The sequence below is a fragment of the Lethenteron reissneri genome, chromosome 65 (genome assembly GCF_015708825.2).
Source record: "Lethenteron reissneri isolate LAM-NWPU_2019-01 chromosome 65, ASM1570882v1, whole genome shotgun sequence".
In the NCBI taxonomy this organism is placed as follows: domain Eukaryota; kingdom Metazoa; phylum Chordata; class Hyperoartia; order Petromyzontiformes; family Petromyzontidae; genus Lethenteron; species Lethenteron reissneri.
The window spans coordinates 9,494,047-9,513,369 of record NC_083843.1 but is presented as its reverse complement, the minus strand read 5'-3'; the positions used below and the strand labels follow the sequence as shown (position 1 = coordinate 9,513,369).

The window sequence follows — 19,323 nt, the reverse complement described above, 5'->3', positions numbered from 1 at the left end:
TTAATGTTGTTTTGTTTGTATAAATGTTATATTATGCGAGATTAAACCCGGGCACAGTTTGTAAATCTGTAGCCTTGGGCCACATTCCATGGCGTTTCTCGCGGTATTTATGAATGAATGGATCCTGACTGATGGATGATGATGACGAGGACTCCTACCCGATCCCTGCCACTCCTTAACCTACGACCCACCCAGCCATCTACAGAGACCCTCCCACCTTCCCACACTCATACCTGCTCAGCCATACACCTGCCCATCCTGCCACCCGCTCCTCCTCCTACCCTCCCACCTGCCCTCCCACTCGCCCACTTACTGGCTTGCCCACCCTTTCACCAGTACACCTCGTGCATATGCAAGTGTGCATTTCCGGCTGATCTCCATCCCACCTGATCGCCTGCAAACCCGCTCACTCACCCACGCACACAAAGACAAACATCCCCCGTAGAGCCTGAACAGACTGTTGGGCAAGTGCTGTTAGCGAGCACCTATGACGGCCGGCACGGCACACGAGTGGGTGGGTGGCCAGCACCAAGCCCGGCCGCCTTTGTCTCCCGAGTGGTGAAATTTATACTCTGCACCAGGTACTCATTTGAGGCTGAGTCGACCTAAGGGAGGCCTATGACCGGTTCAGAGAATGGGCATTGGTGTTGGTGGCCATGAGTGGGAATTGAACTTGAATCGGCAGGTTCTTAGCACAGCGCACTAACCACTACAACACCAATCTCCACCCACCCACACCTGCACAACCACCCATACGATCACCCTCCTCCCCTCCCATCTGATCCCCCACTCATTTACACATGAAGTTGGGAAGTAATTTGTCAAATAATTAAAAATATTAAGTTTAATATTTTAAAGACAATTTTAAACTATCATGCTCAAATAAATCATGAACAACTAAATGGAAATCTTGATTTGAAATAAATGGCAATGATAGAGACGACATACTTAAAAAAAAAATGTATTACGAATGTTTTACAAGGTACGGTTTTGGTGCAGAAACCCACAGAGCCTCACCATAGCCGACGAAATCAGTCCAAGGGACAAACCATCACCGTTTGCCTGGCCACTCTGGGTTTTGTAAAAATCGCGAACCGTCAACCCCAAAACCTCGGTGTGAATGCAACGCTCCTGTCTACGCAGGTGAGAGTCGATTCGTGTCTTGGTTCGCCGCCGCCGTGTGCGCTCCTGGGACAGCGTCTCTCAGCCACAGCGAGCGGCTATCGGTGAGAAGCCACTGAGAGTCGTGGCGAGCGCAGCTCCCACTGAGAGCGTAGCGAGTGGACCTGGCTCCTATCTGGAAGTGGTCAAAGCCGACCGTGTAACGCGTCTCACGTTGCGTCTAAACAGCTGCGTGCGATACGAAGCTCGTGTCTGTGACCTTGACTACCTGAGCACATTTCCACGGAGTGTCTCGTGAGGTTTGTGACCTCGTGCTAAGTAATGTTGGCTTCCTTGTTCATCTCCGATGTTGTGAGCCCCCAGGATGTTGATGGTTAAAATATTTTAATTGGAAAGTCCTTCGATTGAACTTCTCATTAGCAAGGGTGTCCAAGGTATCATGTGACACATGCCTGTTAACTTCGACAAAACGATTTACTACGTGTAAATTTGCACGTATATTTGTGTGCATTTCGGTTTCTTCGTGTGTCTATGAGAGTGTAACTTACACCACTGAGTAGCTATGCCAGTGTGTTCATATTTACTACCCAGACCCAAGCGATGAGGTTGTCTATAACATGACACATCACACCATCTACTGTGTACAGCTCAGATACAGTACACGTGTGTGTAATATTGTTACATACCCTCACCATGTACTATAGCTGAGTTACATACAGTGCATAGTGTGATGTTTAATGTTGTTACATACCCTCACCATGTACTATAGCTGAGTTATATACAGTGCATAGTGTGCTGTATAGTGTGATGTGTTATGCTGTTACATACCCTCACCATCTGAGTTATAGACAGTACATAGTGTGCTGTAAAGTGTGATGTGTAATGTTGTTACATTCATTCACCATGTACTATAGCTGAGTTATAAACAGTGCATAGTGTTTCGATTTAAAGCTTTCGTGACTGCATGGATTCATCTTCTTGGTTCTTTCGGTAAAGTCACGTAGAAGTGAAATAATGAAATAATAAAAATAAAACATAATAAAATAATTCTCACGACGTTTCGGCCACAACGCAAGCAGCCGTCCTCATGTGAAGAACAGGTCTGTCGGAAAGACAGTGTCCGACAGACCTGTTTTTCACCTGAGGACGGCTGCTTGCGTTGTGGCCGAAACGTCGTGAGAATTATTTTATTATGTTTAATTGTTATTATTTTATTATTTCCCTTCTACGTGACTTTACCGAAAGAACCAAGAAGAAGTGCATAGTGTGCTGTATAGGGTGTTGTGTAATGTTGTTACATACCCATATCTGTCAACCCATACGGGTTTACCCGTATTGTTGTACAGGGAAATTGAGTAAAACATTTTTTCTGTCTATTTGTTTGTATTTCTCCCTTGTGATGGGATTTTGTAAGATGAACGCTGAGATTTATAAGGGACACGGGGTGACCGATCACGTCTGGATTAGTCCGTAACAAAGAAGGGCACTGATAAGGGGTTGACAGCTCTGCATACCCACACCACGTGCTAGATCTAAGCTGTAAACAGTCAACGGCGAGGTTATTGTGAGAAAATGATGAGAAGTAAACTCATTGCTTCTTTCGGTAAAGTCACGTAGATATTTTTACCGAAACAACCAAAGAGTATGGATGCCTGCAGTCACGAAAGCTTCAAATCAAGAGTGATATCGTCAAAGTAAAAAGTCACATCGGTGATAAATCGCGCGTAGTGAATTGAAAGAGACATTGATGAGGCGTCAACCATTAATGTTGTACAACAACAGCAGCAGCTGCTGCGCGTCAACGAGCTGCACCACTCGCACGCCGTTCGCCACAACGCGCTACAGACGCAGTCCATGGCGACACGGAGCCAAGGCGAATTCGTCGCTGCGCTCCGACAACAAAGAAAGCGGTGGATAAAGCAAAGCACTTTCTGGCAATCGCCCGAATGTCAACAAGACGCAGGGAACTACTAACTTTTATATTTATATATATACTGTAGATGTCCATAATGCAGGTTGATTTGGGTTCTACAGGTACATCTAGACAGGGTTGTGTGATGCGGGTCTTGTTTTTACATTCCTTAAACATCTGAGCACATTCCATGGGGGTACCTCGTGAGGTTTGTAACCCCGTGTAAAGTAATTTTACATCCTTGTTTCTTGTCTGTCTGCGAGCCCTGATACAAATACTCACCACTCACCATCTACACACGACAAACCAGCCGATACCCACACACACTACTCACCATCTCATATGCACACACACATTACTCACCACTCACCATACACACACATTACTCACCACTCACCATACACACACTACTCACCACTCACCATCCACACACACTACTCACCGCTCACCATCCACACACATTTCTCACCATCCACACACACTACTCACCACTCACCATCCACACACACTACTCACCATCCACACACACTACTCACCATCCACACACACTACTCACCATACACACACACTTCTCATCACTCAACATCCACACACAACTCACCATCCACACACACTACTCACCACTCATCATCCACACACTACTCACCATCCACACACACTACTCACCAGCCGCCATTAACCAGAGAGAACATCTCCCCCAGGAATAAACCCGTTTCGCAGATATTCTGATGAAGATAATGAGACCAAGAAAAAACTGCAAAGCGTAAACAGATCCTCGCAGAAGAAAGAGGCAATGACACAAACGAGAAAAAGGCAGCTCCAACCAACTCGCCTTCGCCTTAAATGGACTTGCTTCTCGCTACATTCATGATCTCCTTCAGCCACGAATATTCCATCAAGATCGTCAAGATCCTCAGCTCGTGCCTTGCTCACCGTCCCACCGTCTCCAGGCTACACACGTGGAGGTGCGTTGGCAATTATGGCACCTACACTCTGCAACTCGTTGCCCTTCGAGGTCAAGGGGACTTCCGAGACACTGCTCATCTTCACATCTCCACTAAAGCCGTCTCTGTGTAAAATGGCTTTCTCCCTTTAGTGATGTTCAAATGTCCTTCTCACTTCTTTCATTGGGTGATGTTCACTCATTTCCATCTTGCCATGCATAGCACCATAAGAGCGATTGTTTATGGGCTGTTTGTAAATGGAAATTATTTAATTATTATCAATTTAGGACCATTAAATTACAATTCAATTATTATTAAATAATTAATAAATTATCCTTTGTCGATTATAAAAAACATTAGTACAGTATTATTTATTTATTATTCAAGACCTTTTTTTATTACCGCTATTAAATTTGGAGCATTAAGTTATAATTTAAATCAGTATTACAACATTGTTATTTAATCATCATAATTTATCATTAAATAATAATTATTAAATTGTTATAATTAAATGATAATCATTCAATAATTATAAAATTATTACCATTAAATTATTAATACTTGACGGTCATGCCACTTGGTTCAGGGCACGGCGTCTTCAACCTGCGGCTACGGAGCGGCGTGCGGCTCTGAGGGACGGCTGCTTCGTGAGACGTTTTTATTTATCAAAGATCACCACCAGCACCGTCTCTCGTACTCACACCACGTTGCATTGCGGCTCTTGAAATAATTAGTTGTTTGGTTTTTATTTTACTTACGGGTTTGTAAAAAACAAAGAAAAAATGTCTCTCCTTGTTATTTTGCTTTCTGAACCCCCTGGTTTAACGGAATCGTTTTTTTAAACCTTGAATACGAACTTACAGCTGTGTGGTTTACTGGGCAAAAAGCACAGCCTCAGCCGAGCCGGAATGTTTTGTTTACGTGACAAACCTTTCTCATTGATTGTGTCGGGTGGTGGCGGGTTTAACGACACTTTTATATTTACGCGATTAACCCAAAAACACGTTTAATGGATAATATTGGTCGCGAAATCCTACTTAGAATTTGAAATCTTGAATAAGAATTTACACAGTGCGGTTGACAGTGGAAAAATACAGCCTCACCCAATCTGGTGTACAGTCTGTAGGGCAAACCATCACCTTTTTCGTGGTTACCGTGGGGTTTTGGTAAAAATATATCAATTGCGAATCTTTAACTTTAAACCATCAACTCCTTTCACCGGAGAACCACATTTAATCACAGGCGACGGCAGGGAATCGAAAGCCCGCATCTCAGGATGTGTTATTTTTACGATTGTGATCATGTTCTTACAAAGTCCATTGTTGGCACTGGTTAAAGCCAACGGCGCGAATCTACAGGTACATCTAGACAGGTTTGTGTGATGCGGGGCTTGTTTTTACATTCCTTAAACATCTGAGCACATTCCATGGGGTGCCTCGTGAGGTTTGTAACCCCGTGTAAAGTAATTAACAATTCTTGTTTCTTGTCTGTGAACCTTGATGCAAAATATTCACCACTCATCATCTACACACTACTCACCACCCGATACCCACACACTACTCACCATCTTATATGCGCACACTACTTACCACTCACCATCCACACACACTACTCACCACACACACAAACTACTCATCACACACACTACTCACCAGCCGCCATCCACAAGGGAGAACATCTGACCCCGGGAATAAACCCGTTTCACAGATTTCTGAAAGAGGGAATGAGACCAAGAAAGAACTGCAAAGCGTAAACACAGATCCTTGCAGAAAGAAGAGGCAATGATAGCAACGAGAAAAAGGCAGCTCCAACCAACTCGCCTTCGCCTTCGCCTTAAATGGACTTGCTCCTCGCTACATTCATGACCTCCTTCAACCACGAATATTCAAACAAGATCGTCAAGATCCTCAGCTTGTGCATTGCTCACTGTCCCACCGTCTCCAGGCTACACACGTGGAGGTGCGTTGGCAATTACGGCACCTACACTCTGCAACTCGTTGCCCTTCGAGGTCAAGGGTACTTCCGAGACACGACTCATCTTCACATCTCCACTAAAGCCGTCTTTGTTTAAAACGGCTTTCTCCCTTTAGTGATGTTCAAATATCCTCACTTCTTTCATTGGGTAATGTTTACTATTTTCTGACTTACCATGCATAGCACCACGAGAGCGATTGTTTAAGGGCGCTTTGTAAATGTTAATTATATTACCATTACTGAATGATTATGTAATCAGTAGAAATGTATTTTTTAATTGTAAAAATACAATTATTGCATTAGCTTTCGATTTAAAGCTTTCGTGACTTCAGGGATTCATCTTCTTGGTTCTTTCGGTAAAGTCACGTAGAAGGGAAATAATAAAATAATAAAAATAAAACATTAAATAATTATCACGACGTTTTCGGCCACAACTCAAGCAGCCGTCCTCAGGTGAAGAACAGGTCTGTCTGAGGACGGCTGCTTGCGTTGTGGCCGAAACGTCGTGATAATTATTTTATTATGTTTTATTTTATGATTTCCCTTCTACGCGACTTTACCGAAAGAACCAATAAGATATTGCATTAGCGTCATAGTATTATAGCACGAGCATGTATTTATAATTTAATTATTATTTAGGTGTCAGTATTTCGCAGTTATTTAATTATAATTAAGTTAATAATACATACAAAATTGCGAAATCATTATTTTATTATTATCCATTTCCAATTACATAATAATTAAATTATTATAATAACATAATAAAACTATACTACTTAAATTATTATTATTACTTGACGGTCACGCCAGTTGGTTCAGGGCACGCGGTCGGCAACCTGCAGCTCCGTAGCAGCGTGCGGCTCTTTGAGGGACGGCTGCTTCGTGAGACGTTTTTATTTATCACGGACTACCACCACCACCATCTCTCGTACTCACACCACGTTCTTATTTATCAAGGAACACCACCAGCACGGTCTCTCGTACTCACACCACGTTCTTATTTATCAAGGACTAGCACCGTCTGTCGTACTCACACCACGTTTTTATTTATCAAGGACCACCACCAGCACTGTCTCTCGTAGTCACACCACGTTTTTATTTATCAACGACCACCACCACGGTCTCTTACTCGCACCACGTTTTTATTTATCAAGGACCACCACCACCGTCTCTCGTACTCACACCACGTTTTTATTTATCAAGGACCACCACCAGCACCGTCTCTCGTACTCACACCACGTTCTTATTTATCACGGACCACCACCACGGTCTCTCGTACTCACACCACGTTCTTATTTATCAAGGACCACCACCACCACCGTCTCTCGCACTCACACCACGTTTTTATTTATCACGCACCACCACCGTCTCTCGTACTCACACCACGTTTTTATTTATCAAGGACCACCACCAGCACCGTCTCTCGTACTCACACCACGTTTTTATTTATCAAGATCCACCACCACCATCTCTCGTACTCACACCACGTTCTTATTTATCAAGGACCACCACCACCTTCTCTCGTCCTCACACCACGTTGCATTGCGGCTCTTGAAATAATGAGTTGTTTGGTTTCTATTTTATTTACCGAATTGTAAAAAATAAGAAAAAATGTCTCTCCTTGTTGTTTTGGTTTCTGAACCCCCTGGTTTAGGGGAATCTTTTTTTGTTAAACCTTGAATACGAACTGACAGCTGTGTGGTTTGCTGGGCAAAACGCACAGCCTCACCCTAGCCGGAATGTGTTTTTTCTTATTATTACACGCTTTTATTGAACTCACTGTCTGTTGTTGTCGTATCCTCAAACCTTGTAACTCAATTTTAACCCACTTCCCAATGTGGTATCGACTGCAAACTTGGTATACTTACGTCATACTGCTGACAATACTATACTCTATAAAAAAATGAAACAAGTATTTTTAAACAATCTTTTTTATATGTTATGTTTCGGCTTGGGTCTAATTGTCCACGCTCAACTGACGTTGGCTGTAAATCACCACGGTCCCTTACGTTGTGGCAAGCTTCGGGGCCACTTCCTGGAGTCGTCGAGTTCTGCCATTCCGAGTATGGTACAATTTCGATTTAAAGCTTTCGTGACTGCAGGGATTCATCTTCTTGGTTCTTTCGGTAAAGTCACGTAGAAGGGAAGTAATAAAATAATAAAAATGAAACATAATAAAAAAAAATTAAAATGAAACATAATAAAATAATAAAAATAAAACATTATAACATTTCGATTTAAAGCTTTCGTGACTGCAGGGATTCATCTTCTTGCTTCTTTCGGTAAAGTCACGTAGAAGGGAAATAATAAAATAATAAAAATAAAACATAATAAAATACAGTTCTCACGACGTTTCGGCCACAACGCAAGCAGCCGAGGCGACAGCGTCAGACACTGTCGCCTCGGCTGCTTGCGTTGTGGCCGAAACGTCGTGAGAACTGTATTTTTATGTTTTATTTTTATTATTTTATTACTTCCCTTCTACGTGACTTTACCGAAAGAACCAAGAAGAGTATGGTACATTTCATTAAAGCGTGTTAAAAAAATATTTTTAAATATTACTTATTTTGTTTACGTGACAAACCTTACTCATTGGTTGTGTCGGGTGGTGGCGAGTTTTACGACACTTTTATATTTCAGCGATCTACCCCAAAAACACGTTTTATGGATAATATTTGTCGCGATAGCCTATTTATTATTTTAAATCTTTAATAAGAATTTACACGGTGAGGTTTACAGTGGAAAAACACAGCCTCACCCAAGCGGGTGTAACCAGTCTATAGGACAAACCATCACTGTTTTCATGGTTACCCTGGGATTTTTGTAAAACATTTCAATTGCGACTCTTTAACCTTGACACTGTGTGTGTGAATGTAACGCCACGTCTACACAGGTGAATACGGGCTGCCGCGTGCAACATTCCAGGGCGCGTCTCGTGGTGTTTATAATTTAGCTGCAGGTGAAGTCAGCTCGTTTCCTTGTTCGTTGTCGCTGCTCTGTGATTTTTTTTTTTACATCTCGCCGCGGTGGCTATGAGATGTTAACTACCTCGCCTGGTATACAGGAGGTCGTCGGTTCGATCCAGACCCTAACACCTGAACATGTACTTGGAGTTTGTTTGTCTCTCTCCCTGTAGTCGCGTGAATTTGTCTCTTGGTACTCCAATTTTTTCCTCTACACTTAGACACGTGCGTTTAGAGTGTTTGGCTGCTAGAAATGTCCACGCAATAAGCCACGTCGTTGAGCTATCAATTGTGGCCAGGTCGCTTCTGAAAAGAGCTATAAACCTCAGTGGGCCTTACCTGGTCAAATAAAAAAAGGTTTTATAGAAATCGTCCAAACTCAGCGATTCCAGGATGTAAAATCTTAACATTAACAATAGTTGATGAATATATATTGTTTAGGTTATGAAGATTTAAATCCTTGATTTTTTTACGCATAATAGGAAAATAGACGGTGAAAGTCATACAAATAATAAGCTTAAATGAACCACGATGTTTGTTTAGCCAGGGGCTGTTCACTGTGGTAATGCGTGAGGCCACCCACCCAGTGACCCAACCACTCAACCGCACGCCCCTCCCAGCCACCCTTCCTCCAGCCCTCCCTCACCGCCTGCTTGACCACCCTTCACGCCATCCTCCTGCCCATCTGTCTTCCCTCACACCAAATAACCCCCCCCCCCCCCCCCACTTACTCACTCATCCTCCACCACCCACTCACTCGCACCTTTGATTTGCACGAATGGCTACGTACGCTGCGAAATAAGTATAACATACATACTCACCCACTCACTCACCCACACACCCACTCACCCAACCACTCACCCCACACTAAATTAATCACCCACCTACACACTCACCCACACACCTTCGATTAGCATGGTTGATTAAGTATGGTGTAAAATAAGTTCAACATACATACAACCACCGTCCACTCAGGATAAAACGGTGTCGTAAGAATGATAAAAAAATTGACAGATCAACAGAGGATGCATGAAGCCAGTAGTTAAATATTAGTTGATAAACGTGGAAGACGATTACAGACTGTGAAACTTAAACAAACAGGCCTTGCAAGAAAAAAATTAATAAAGACACAGATGGGAAAAAAACAAGTTAACCTTTACATCAGAATGTTTGCACAAGGTGCGGTTCCATAGTGCAATGCACACAGCCTGACCCTTGCCAGTCAATCAGCCTGTGGGATACACCATTATTGCTGTGTCCTGGGTTGCTGCTGCTGGGTTTTGTTTGTACAAATATTATATCAATTGAGACCGGTCAAAGCTATGTATGTATGTTGAACTTCTTCCACACCGTACGTAGCCAACCGTGCTAATCGGAAGTGCAGAGGAAGGACAACAAACTAAACACAAAAGTCAGTTTTAGCTATTACACAGTGCGTGACTGTACTGCCACGTCTACACAGGTGAGCCCAGCCCCGGTGTAGAACATTCCAGGGCGTGTCTCGAGGTATTTATAACTTAACTGCAGGTGAAGTCAAGTTCATTTCCTTGTTCGTCTCCGCTGTGTGAGCTGCTGCTGTGATAGCTCCTCCGTGTGCCGCGGCAAGCGACTGAGTCCGAGTGAAGCCATGGGCCATGGCGAGCGCGTCTCCCAGTGATTGTGTCGACAGTGAGCGAGCTGCCCCATCTGCCTGCGCACGTTTGACTGCCCCTCTACGCTGAGCTGCAGACACTCGTTCTGCCTCCGGTGTCTGGATGGTGCCTGGGAGACGGCGAGCAGCTTCAACCTGGTGGAGCAGCTCAGAGTTGGAGAGAGCATGGCTGGAGTTGTCTTCTGTGATGGCTGTGATGATGGGGAGACTCCTGCAGTGAAGACCTGCCTGAGGTGTGAGATGTCCCTGTGTGAGTCCCACCTGAAGCCTCACCTGAAAAACCCCAAGTTGATGGACCACGTCCTGGTGGCTCCCATTGTCAGCCTGGAGGTGCGAAGATGCCAACAGCATGGAGACCCTTACAGGTTCTTCTGCAAGCAGGACGAGAGCCTGGCCTGTACAGTCTGCACCATCGTAGGAGACCACATCAGTCATAAGGTTATCACGCTGGAGAAAGAGCACGAAACACGGAAGGTGAGGCCTCCATACAAAGAGTGAGAACCACTCAGTTGCAAACCAATGATACAACTAGAGCTGATAGCCACTGGGCATAACGACGTGGGATGTAAATCATCAGTGTGGGCCAATTCCCTCTTCACTGTCCCTTGCCTTTCAGACTGTTCAGTCAGTCGAGGTTGGCTTCCTGGTCATCACTGTGGAGGGTTCAGTATGGAGTGGAGCTAAGAGGGGGCCGCTCAGGGAGTGGAGTCTCTTCTGGTCACTTCATCTCTTACAGAGTAGAGTCGGAGAGGAGACGCGAGTGGTGGAGAAGAGGAAGGAGGCGGAGGCGTCCGTCGGACGGATGGAGGTCGCTCGCAGAGACGTGCAGGTACCGCGTGTGGGTTCTGTGACCCTGTGACCTCCACCGTGTGGAGTCTGTGACTTTCCCTGTGAGGCCAACTCCGTAGATTCAAGTGAACTTTGTCATCCTTCAGTAAAAGCTTAATAACTCTACAGGATATTGAATCATTATGGTTACGAGTGCATGGGATGTATTGTTTAAAAAAAATCAACTTTTCTAAGAACAATGTTCATATCTCGTGCCCTTAGCCAAGGTGTTCCACGTTATTTTACTGAATGACTTAAAACATTCACTATTGGCGAAATGGTAGGACCAGTATAGGTATAATCTACACAAGATGACCTTGTGCTGCAGGGAGTTTATTACTTTGCATATATTTCTGTTCGTTTGATTTATATTGTGGCATGGTTGTCTTTGTGCTGATTTCTATTTTCTTCGTTGCTATGCTTTATAAATGTTTAATTTCGTATTTTTTTTACCTAGGTTACTCTTATAAATAAGACTCTCTCGCAATCTGGAGTTCTCACCCGATAAAAACAAAAATCAAATTAAACTTTATTTAACCAGGAGATCAAATATATTAATAGAAGCACATGATGAAATAGTATTTGTTTATAGTGTTCGAGTATAGGTTATAGATTATGTTATAGAATTAGTGTACACAGTGTAAATTTTACAGTGTTAGGGTTGACCAAATGCGTTGATCAAAGACGTTATTCCACCACGGGACACCAGCATACTGTTGTATCAGGTATGGCACTGGGGTGGATTGAGTCATACCTACATAAGTCGATCACGGACCGTGAAGCTGAGTGATGAACAGTCATCGCTTACGCTGTGCCTAGTTGGTGTACCACAAGGGTCCATCATCGGGCCCTTCCTATTTTCAACACATGTCTCTCATCGCATGACATCAAGTTCCATATATATGCTGATGAGACACAAATTAATACCGTAGTCTATTCAAAGTTAGATATGGAGAGCCTCGATGACGTTGAAAATTGCATGTCAGCGGTGCACATGTGGTTTGCACGAAATGAAATGCTGCTTAATCCAGAAAAATCATAGGTTCTGCAGGCGAAAACATTTGTGGGAGGATCAGGTGTGGTGGTCGCAGACTCCAGGATGCATTTTTCTACTCATCTAAAGAGCCTCAGCACCATACTCAATATGTCGATTGATCTCCACGTGCAAAATACAGACTTTGACACTGCCAAAAGCCTAAATAACAATTAAAGATCAGCTGACACGACTCAACGAATTAACCAAGAAAACCAAGATACCGCATACTGTACAATAACAGCCACATACTCTCATACACCCACCTACGTGTAGGCCGTGACCTATATTTGCACAGTGCAACCTAGCGTTGTGACATCATCATTAAAGCCATGGGCACCATTTTCACCACCATGAATAGATCTCAAACGGCGTGGATAAAATACTAGAATCTAATCGCAATGAATGAAGGGATAGCGCTCATTCGGACGCCTTCACAGCCGCCCCGAGACCTCACCGAGGCACAAATCAGATTGTGGCGTTGCAGCGGTTTTAAAATGAACAACTTAAAATGTTATCTTCATTTGGCAATTCACGTTGAACGAATCATTATATGTATATTTTTTAACACAACAAAAAATGTATAGAAAAGTATTTTTATTAGAAAAATTATTTCTCATCTCCAGCTGCTTGGTGGAGCTGTGCCCCAACGCCCCTTGTGTACGAACCATGCCTGGTTGCAGAATATTTTTTGAAGAAATATTTATGATGTGAAGGAAACAAGGTTTTTTTTCAAAAACGTTGGTGCTGCAATGGTAAGGGCTTCGTCATCTATTCCAATGTTTGTTCTTTGGATAGTTAAAAGGCAATTAAATGGACGCCTTAGCTTTCTTGGATTTGGAAATGGGGTGAATGAATTAGCTAAGTACAGCATAGATTTGCCAATCAGGATTGTGTGGATGAACAGGGCCCAATGTAGATTTCTTCTTGGATCCAGTGATGTGAGATTGGATTTTTAAGTAGATGTCACAATGGTGGGTCCTGTGTGGTATATCCAGTGCAAATGGAAGAGCAGAATGATAAATCGGGTTTAGTCGGTTTCGTGATTCATTAGGTTCTGATCTGTAAGCGGGATCACAGTAGTAAATGAGTATTTGAATGACAGCATCAACAATTTGCAGGCGTCATCAAATGGGAAAACAATGATTAATTTGAATTTTACTATTTGGCGGTATATAGCAACACATCAGAGTAAAATTTTGGTTACTTGGAGAATACATTATGAGCACGATATATTATAAAGAGCAAGGGTTGGTTACAGTAGCGAGTTGTAGGTCATTTTTCAAATATTCTACCACACCTAATCACAAATTATTATATCCAAACATTTTAATAGGCTAGGATTTATATGTGAGGTAAGCCATGTTTCAGACAAACAGATGTCTGGCTAAATATTGAATTACATTTTTAATTGTTAAACTGTACCTATGTCAAAAGTATAGGCCTTATAGTATTTTGAAAAAAAGTGCTGTGCTAATTGGCGTTTGCTGACATGTAGAGGCATGTCTATGCATCAAATTCTAAATGTTGAGGACCAGTTTTAGGGCATTAAGTTGAAGTCCATCGAAGCCCTGTTGTAGATGCTGTTGGGGCTGTGTCATTAGCCAAAACTTAAATGTCAAAGTGCAGATTGGAGATGCCTATGTGGTTGACATCGAGAGAAAACAGAACAGGGCCAAGCACAGAGCTCTGAGGAACTCCTTTAGTAATCGGGGTCCTGTTAGACCCCCTTTATGGACACAATTTGAAATCGGTGAGATAAGTCGTTGCGAATCCAGTTGATTGCACAATCCGAGAAATGTAGCAATTTTAGCCTTTGCAAAATTACAGCGTGATCCACAGTGCAACGCATGCCAAAAAAGCTTTTGTTTGACCAGATAGAGGGGGATAAACGGGCATGACACGGGCTAGAAAAGAGATGGAGCTGATGTGGTACATGAGGATGTGGAGCTGAGTGGACTTGACGATGACCGGTACCAGCAATGTCAAGATTGGCCTCTCTGGAGGAGGATGCTCATGAAGGACGCTTCTGGGCAGTTGGAGGCAGTCGCCATTCAGCAAGAGCGGAGGGTAGAGGAGTGAAGCTCACAAAAACGAGCGGAGCGCCGGGCAGCTAAAAAACATAACATCTCACTGGTATTGGCCAAACTTCACGATGCTGAAAAGTTACTCAATTAATACCACAAAGTAACAGCGTTGCCCTCTACTCTCAGAACTTGGCAGGACCTTGCAAAAATAGTCTTGCAACCAATTTGGCTATGTACGGTGCAAAAGAACTTCAACATACATACAAGAGAGATCTTTATGGGCAAACAAGCAGAATAATAAAAATAATAATCATGGCTCATGGAAAATGATATCTTAAATTTATAGAGTGCGTTCTCTCATGGCGCTTTATATATAAACAAAAACGGTAACAATAGAGTAAGTTAGATGGCAGGGCCAATAAATCCGTGACAGTAACAGAGGGCACATAGGGGTCAGAAAAGTGCAGGGGAGGAGTGGGAAGGAGGGGAGGGGCGAGGGGAGAGAAAGGGAATGGGTGAACTTTGAGAGACGAACGAAAGGAAGTTAAGGAGGGGGACTGCTTCATCTGGAGGGGAAATGTCGTGAGAATTGTATTGTTACATTTTTATTAATTTATTATTTCCCTTCTACGTGACTTTACCAAAAGAACCAAGAATATGAATCCCTACAGTCACGAAAGCTTTAAATCGAAATTTAGAGGGGAATGGTCAATCATTAGAATTTGCGTGTCTCGACAGGGATCTATGACTGGGGTGAAGGAGCGAATCAAAGCCGAGTTCACCCGCCTGAGAACGGCACTGGATGAGGACGAGAGGACGGCTTTACATCGCGCGGAACTGAAGAAGGAGCTGCTGTCCCAAATCGACAAGAACATCGCTTATTACAAGCACGAGATCAGCGAGCTGCAAGCAGCAGCCGCGCGCCTGCACACTCTGCAGGAGGAGAGGGACTCGCTCACGTTCCTGAAGGTAGACCACTCGCAAAGCCAGGGCGAGTGCCCCAGTTTGACAGAGCCCTCAGCAGTAGAGAGGCTTCTGGCCCTAGGGTTTAGATGCTCGGAACTTGAGAACACAGCTTCAATAACAATAATAATTTCACTTAACCACGATAGTGGCTGCATTTGAAATCTCAGTATCTTCTCATTTAATTATGTTTCTTATCGTATTTCCTGCATAGAATTCCAAATATTACCGTGAAGATAACATTAATGTAAAGTTCAATTTTAAATACCTGATGTTATGCTATTTAATCGACTATTTTATAAACAGTTGCTCTGTGGCTATCAGGTATTTGATATCCACTCTCAAGCACCTTGAATATACAGATGTGCTCGGACCGACACGACAGCTTCTTGGCTTTCCTCGTTACTTTATTCACGTATATAGTTCCACATCTCTCCCGTCAAAACCGCTCAATGTTCCTCCGCTCACTCGCTGCTCTCCGCTGGCCTCGCTCGCTCCCCTCTGCTCCTCCGTCGACTCTCCTCTCCGCTCTTTCTCCCTCTCCAGCTCGGCTGCTCTTTATCAGCTCCGCCGTCCCACTCCGTCGTAACTAACTCCGTTCTCCTTCCACACCCAGCCGCTTCCTACTCTCCGTCGTCTCTCTCTGATGCTTACGCTACTCCGCTGCTACCCTACAATATACTCACTCTTCTCCACTGCTACCCTATGCTGTACTCACTCTATCCACTGCTACCCTACGCTGTACTCTCTATCCACTGCTACCCTACGCTGTACTCACTCTATCCGCTGCTCCGTCTCTCCATCCGTCTGTCTCTCCTCCCAGGCACGAACTGCCGTCTCACTCCACAATCCCTCACTTTATCCCCGAACCAATTACCCTTAATTAATTAGGTCATCCCCCACGACGCCACTCGCCCCCAGCCCCCGGTGCCACGTGGTGTTGTTTTTCCAGACACGCCGGCGCCAATCTCTGACAACAGCCCCTCTCGTCCAATCAACGCCCTGCATCCTTAATTACCCCCGGCCACCTGCGGCCCCCTTAACCATCACGCCACCTTAATTTGGACAACAACGGCCAGCCAATCAGCGCCCTATGTCCTCATTCGCCCTCACTGTCTGCCGCGTGCGTGCATACCGACCCAGCGCGTGACGCGTATCTCAAGCACTACACAGACATGAATAGCCTCTGCAGAAATAGACATTGCTTATCATTTTGAGAGGCTGTCTCAAGCCATGGGAAATGAGCACTGCCCAAGGCTGAAGGAGACTCAAACCCTGGCTAAAGGGTTGATATGATCAGGTATTGAGAAGATCGCTTCACTTATTAACCAAGGATACAGATTTGGCCTTCACAGAGTAATTAGCCAAGACGCGGGATTCATATTCTGGTTATGGGACTCGCAGAGAGAACTCGAGCGATGCCTTGGGAGCAAATGGAGGCAGCATCACAGTGTCATATCTCTCTGTATCCCACAGGGGCACCTGGAGGAGACACGCAGGTACAGTCCCTCAACCATCACAGACCAGCAACCACGAGGCGGTGTAGTGGGGAGCCTTGAGCTGTGTATTTACTTGTACAGTGATTTTAATCACCGTTGTGATTGTAGTTTACTTGGATAGTGATTTGAATCCCTGTTGCATAAATTCAAGTTAACGTCAGGTGGTTCTGATTAATTACTTTAAACGATACTATCCTAGCTCATTTCTTTAGAACTGCTTTGTGTTTAGTTTGTTGTCATTCCCCTCACCTTCGATTAGCATGCTTGGCTAAGTTCGATGCGAAAGAAGCTAAATATTCATAATCAACGTTTTTGGGTTTAGATCGCGTTTATTTATAAATGTGTCGTAACCCTCCACCACCCGACACGGCCAATCAGTAAAAAAGTGTCACGTTGACAAAGACAAATAGTTCACTGCTTTAGCCCACCGGTGTGTTGAAGCCACAACATTTACAATTTGAGTACGACGTTTCGCTGGTAATTGCGGTTTTTTAAAATTTATTCAGAATCTCAGCGGTGACAACAGACCGAAAAAATAACCTAAACCCGAGGGGGCACCCCCTCACTCGCCCTTAAGGTCTCGCTCAGTCACCGACCCATCCTCTGGGCCGGGATCACCCGTGCCACAGCATCGGAGAGGAAGCCTCCCCTTCCCGCCACGCACACCTTCACCCCCGGATGCCGGCGAGGACCTCCCCCCCCCCGCCCTAGCCCACCCTGGGCAGCGGCCACTTCCATCGTTCCCTTGCGGCCTCGCGCCCCATTTTCTCTTGGTTCATCTCTACTACCCTTTTCAACAGACTCCTCGCAACATAACATGTCTCCAACGGGGACATCAGGGACCCCTCCAGTCCCTTCTTACGCGCTTTCCACAGCGCCTCTTTCGTCGCTCCTATTACAGCCCACACCCGGTCCCTGTCCTCCCTCCCCACCCCCCGCAGCTCTCCCCACATGACGTCCCGCGTCGTCACCCTTGATAGGGCGAAACGGGCCAGCAACGGCTTACTCCTCCTCCAGACTTCCTGGGCGAAAGGGCACGCCACCATCACATGCGCCGCAGTTTCATCCGCGTTGCAGCCCCTCGGGCACTTGGGGGTATGCGCCATTTGGCGGCTGTACAGGAAACCCCGCGTCTCCAACCTGTCTCGGACAGCCAGCCATGACAGGTCCCGCTGCTCCTTCGTGAGCACTGCTGACATCACATTCCTCCAAATCTTCCCGTGCGTCTCCCTCCTCGCACCGGCCACCTCGTCACAGGCCTCCTCCTTCTCCGCCGCGGCCCGCACCTCCCTGGGGGCCCACCGACCCCCCCACCGGCTCAGTCCATGCTGCCTGACGTAGCTCCCCACCACGTCGCTAACCCCATTCCCCGGCCAGTCCATAGGGGTGTTCCTTCCTGCCTCAGTCATCCCGAGCCCCCGCAACCGCCACGTCAGTCGGTACCTCATATACCACGCTGCCTTGCCCCGCGGCTCCGCAGAGAAGAACAGCCGCAGCGCATTGCAGACAAAGGTCGATTGCAGGGTATACCCCACATTTGGGGCACCCCTCCCCCCCTTCTGGACCTGCAGACACATCACGGCCCTCCTCACCCTCTCCATCCCCCCCCCCCAAATAAACCTGAAGATCGCCGTGGTCAAGGCCTTAACCTCCCTCCCATCTGGCGGGAACACCTGCGCCAAGTAGTTTAGGGGTGGTAATATTTCTGTTTTAACCACCATAATTCTACCTGCCATTGTGAGCCGCCTCCCAGCCCACTTACCCAGGCAGCCCATTGCCTTCCTCACCCCCTTCTCCCAGTTACCTTCCCCCATCCTATCCCCACCGAAAACCACCCCCAGTAACTTTATCCCCTCTGTTTGTAGACTCAGCTCCGGCGGCCGACCCTCGAAAAGCCTCGGGTCTCCAAAAACCATAAGCTGACTTTTCCCCACACTGACCTTCAATCCGGAGGCCGCGCAGAACCTCCCCATCCCCTCCATTGCCCTCCATACCGATGCCACGTCCCTGCATAGCACGGCCACGTCGTCCATGTACAGGGTCACCTTTCCCTGCTCCTTGCACCCCGGTATTACCACCCCCCCAATCCTCTGATCATTCCTTATCATCTGCGCCAGCGGCTCCATGCACATGACAAATAGCACTGGGGACATCGGGCATCCCTGCCGCACCCCCGATCCCACTGGGATGATCCCGGAGCATTCCCCATTTATCAGGAGCCTAGCCCTGAGCCCCCCATAAAGTCGCTTCACCCACTCCACCAGGGGCCCGCACACCCCCATCCTCTCCATCACCGCCAGCATGAATTCATGAGAGAGGCGGTCGAAGGCCTTGTCCAGGTCCAGGCTTAGGATCCCCAACGGGCACCCCCTCTCTCTCTCGCCTTCAATCGCCTCCCTCAAGACCA

At 45.6% G+C, this 19,323-nt stretch overlaps 1 protein-coding gene across 1 annotated transcript in view; it reads left to right on the top strand.

Annotated features, from left to right (window-relative positions):
* The first annotated feature begins 10,549 nt into the window (after window positions 1-10,549).
* Window positions 10,550-19,323, top strand: part of LOC133359579 (tripartite motif-containing protein 14-like) — a 28,767-nt gene continuing 19,993 nt past the window's right edge. The window contains 5 exon segments of the mRNA XM_061578025.1: window positions 10,550-10,586; window positions 10,589-11,040; window positions 11,303-11,395; window positions 15,193-15,423; window positions 16,894-16,916. Coding sequence (XP_061434009.1) covers window positions 10,550-10,586; window positions 10,589-11,040; window positions 11,303-11,395; window positions 15,193-15,423; window positions 16,894-16,916 — 836 coding nt within the window.